At 34.6% G+C, this 4,035-nt stretch overlaps 1 protein-coding gene across 1 annotated transcript in view; it reads right to left on the reverse strand.

Moving 5' to 3' along the window:
- The window catches only part of LOC104765165 (3-epi-6-deoxocathasterone 23-monooxygenase), a 5,356-nt gene continuing 1,567 nt past the window's right edge, over window positions 247–4,035 (reverse strand). Inside the window, exons 2-7 of the mRNA XM_010488841.2 lie at window positions 3,025–3,349; window positions 2,330–2,740; window positions 1,961–2,050; window positions 1,693–1,878; window positions 1,480–1,601; window positions 247–566 (exon numbers count right to left, since the gene is read on the reverse strand). Coding sequence (XP_010487143.1) covers window positions 482–566; window positions 1,480–1,601; window positions 1,693–1,878; window positions 1,961–2,050; window positions 2,330–2,740; window positions 3,025–3,349 — 1,219 coding nt within the window. The 3' untranslated portion in view covers window positions 247–481. The remainder of the gene's footprint in view (window positions 567–1,479; window positions 1,602–1,692; window positions 1,879–1,960; window positions 2,051–2,329; window positions 2,741–3,024; window positions 3,350–4,035) is intronic.

The raw sequence follows: 4,035 nt of genomic DNA on the forward strand, positions 1-4,035 counted from the left end.
CTCTGGGTCGACCTGTCTTGAATTATTAATATCTAAATAATTTTTAAAGGTTACGGTGATTATGAAGTGAATGTTAACTTGTTGTACTCACAGTTATAAGACAATGGAATAATGAAATTGGTTGTTAATGAAACTGTGATGATCGATCTGGTTGCTAGGATATGATGTTCAGTGGAAGCGATACACCATTCAATTGTCTTGTCACGTTTTAAATCAATTCAGTGGGTTGTTGTTATGTTTACACACTAGAGAAGAAAGAATAGCACAAATCGAGAACCAGATTTACAACTTTTTCTATAATGATTTGCTTACTTGATTATTTTAATATAGGTCCTATTTCGTTTCGTGATCTAGATGCAACTTTTTCTATAATGTTTTCTTGTCTTTTCTGTCTCACTATCTTTTTTCACTTCATTCGTTAACCTTTTAGATTTTGGTATTGCAAAATTGATTCTTAATATTTCATTTCAGAGAAGATAAATTATCTTCTTTTGATCCAAATTGGTAGTTTCTTCTTCATATGCACCGTAGGAAAATTTTTAACTGAATCTTCTTCTGCTATCCATCTGCATATCATAATCACCAACAAATTTTCAAATAAGTCACTACATATCGGCATATCAATATGGGAATAATACCCGAAGGAGAACTTATATACTATTTTGTCATGTAAAGAGTTTAGTCCAACTTGTCAAAAGGAGATGAGACTTATTTGGCCATAACGTACCATTTTGTCTAAAAAGCCTAGAGCACTTACCACACCTTTTTTTTCTTTCAAAAAATTTAAAATTCACAACAAATATAAATAATATTTCTATCCATATAGTACTTGATTGGTTACCTGAAGCGAGTGACAAGGTGGTGAAGAAAGATTGAAGCTTCAAGACGGGCCAAATCAAGACCAGGGCACAATCTCTGACCACCTCCAAAAGGACTGAAACTACTCGTGTTCATGTCCCTATCCTATTGTATAGATAAATGTCTATCCAGTTAAATATATAGTTCGGAGGTATAAAATTCTATTTTAAATATATTTGGGTGATTTTTTACGTACTTGCCATCTCCATGGATTAAATTTGTAGGGAGAGTCATAGTAAAGCTTATCAAGATGGACTGATCTGAGATAGGCCAAGAAGCACCATCCTTTTGGTATCATATATCCTTTTATTTCAATATCTTTCATCGCCTTTCGCATCACCCCTATTATTACATTTCCCATCCTCAATGTCTCTGTAATGACCTGATGATAATTGGTAGTTAAAAAGCCAATTCATATAATTAACTAATGCCAGGGGAAAAGAAGAATAATATATACCTTTTGTGTAAAAGGTAACGACAAATAGTCATTCCAATATAGTGGCTCTCCTGTCAATTCCTTCAAACTTTTCAGCTTCATNCACCTTTTTTTTCTTTCAAAAAATTTAAAATTCACAACAAATATAAATAATATTTCTATCCATATAGTACTTGATTGGTTACCTGAAGCGAGTGACAAGGTGGTGAAGAAAGATTGAAGCTTCAAGACGGGCCAAATCAAGACCAGGGCACAATCTCTGACCACCTCCAAAAGGACTGAAACTACTCGTGTTCATGTCCCTATCCTATTGTATAGATAAATGTCTATCCAGTTAAATATATAGTTCGGAGGTATAAAATTCTATTTTAAATATATTTGGGTGATTTTTTACGTACTTGCCATCTCCATGGATTAAATTTGTAGGGAGAGTCATAGTAAAGCTTATCAAGATGGACTGATCTGAGATAGGCCAAGAAGCACCATCCTTTTGGTATCATATATCCTTTTATTTCAATATCTTTCATCGCCTTTCGCATCACCCCTATTATTACATTTCCCATCCTCAATGTCTCTGTAATGACCTGATGATAATTGGTAGTTAAAAAGCTAATTCATATATATAATTAACTAATGCCAGGGGAAAAGAAGAATAATACTATATACCTTTTGTGTAAAAGGTAACGACAAATAGTCATTCCAATATAGTGGCTCTCCTGTCAATTCCTTCAAACTTTTCAGCTTCATGTTTTCTTCCTGATGAAAAGAAAAAAAGAAGTTTAACGTAAAGAAGAGGTTATATAGATTTTTAGTGGCAATCATATAGAAACGAGTAAATTAATATGTATCAGCTTCCAATCTATCACTAGTTTATTTGATTGACTGATTTGTTTTTCTGCTGTGGAAGAGAGAAAAGCTTACCACACTTCTTGTTCTATAACATTAACTTCTTCTTGTTCTATGTCTATACGATATTATACATATTATCAAAATGTATAGCCATCTATATATAGTATGTGTTAAAAAGTTGACTACCGTTAGAAAATTGAGGGCAGCAGGAGAATCAGAGAGGAATTTGACGGCGAGTGTGATGAGGACAGGGACAGAATCGTGGCCAGGAATCATCATGTCAATCATATTGTTAGCAATCAAATTGTGAGTTAAATATTCACTTGAGTCCTTAAGTAACACATCCACGACATCCTTTGCAATAACAACATCTTCCTCCTTGTTCTTTGCTCTCCGAGTTTTGCCTTCTATGATCCTTTCAACTTGCCTCACCATCTTCTTCTTAGCTTGGAGAGATCTATGAAGTTGAGTTCCAGGGAAGTTAATTGGCAATGACATGAGTCCTGATATGAATTGTTCAAACTCTTTCTTTAACTCTTCTAACTCGTCTCCTTTCTCTACACTTATCAGTGCCTTGGCCAGTACTTTGAATGCAACCTACCAATTAAAATAAATCAAGTTATTACATGTAAAACCACAACTATATAAAAGGGTAATAATTACTAGTAGTTGTTAAACAAATTAGAAAGAGAAACTTGTAATCATTAAATCAAATGTAATAATTGTAACCATGTTCTTTGAAATAAATTAATATTTCCATGGTAACATCATTATGATTGTCCCTTTTAATTTCTTAATCAATTCATTAATCATATATATCATTATTGGAATATTTAAAATTTATGTAAGAAAAAATTAAATCAAGGGAGAAGTATACTGACAGTCTTGGAGACGTCTTGGATAAGAACAGGTTGGTCCTCGGACCACAGATCCATGGATTCCGACAAATACTTGTGCATGTCTCTAACGATTTGAGCTTTGAGAAGCGGTGACTTTAAGAAAGAACCGACTAGTCCATGGAACCTTCTTTGTGAACTCCCGTTGATAAGAAGTATCGACGATTTTCCCATTAGCTCCCTCACCGTTTTTGGGTAGAACGGCACGAAAGCCGTCGAGTCGCTTTGTAAAACGGCTCTGTTCACTTCAGCATCCGTCGACACGATCGTCGCCGTTCCAAATATATGCGACTTAAACACTCTCCCATAACTTTACATACACGTAAACACGTGTATATTTTTAGATTAAAGAACAAATAACGTTTTAAATTGCAAAAATATCCTACTTTTCCATATAAAAGTACGGATTCCGATTTGAATCCCTATTATTTAAATGTTTTTTTTTTGTTTAATTTTTCCAACAAATACTTAATATGCATATGAATATATATCGAGATTACTTTGTCTTACGTATTAAATTTAATTTTGAAGTACGTACTATACATAGAGATGAGGGACAAGAGTTCTTACAGGAGTCGACGCTTGTCCATGAAACTCTCGGGATGGTTNTCATTATTGGAATATTTAAAATTTATGTAAGAAAAAATTAAATCAAGGGAGAAGTATACTGACAGTCTTGGAGACGTCTTGGATAAGAACAGGTTGGTCCTCGGACCACAGATCCATGGATTCCGACAAATACTTGTGCATGTCTCTAACGATTTGAGCTTTGAGAAGCGGTGACTTTAAGAAAGAACCGACTAGTCCATGGAACCTTCTTTGTGAACTCCCGTTGATAAGAAGTATCGACGATTTTCCCATTAGCTCCCTCACCGTTTTTGGGTAGAACGGCACGAAAGCCGTCGAGTCGCTTTGTAAAACGGCTCTGTTCACTTCAGCATCCGTCGACACGATCGTCGCCGTTCCAAATATATGCGACTTAAACACTCTCCCATA

This window comes from Camelina sativa, chromosome 19 (genome assembly GCF_000633955.1).
Source record: "Camelina sativa cultivar DH55 chromosome 19, Cs, whole genome shotgun sequence".
Classification (NCBI taxonomy): domain Eukaryota; kingdom Viridiplantae; phylum Streptophyta; class Magnoliopsida; order Brassicales; family Brassicaceae; genus Camelina; species Camelina sativa.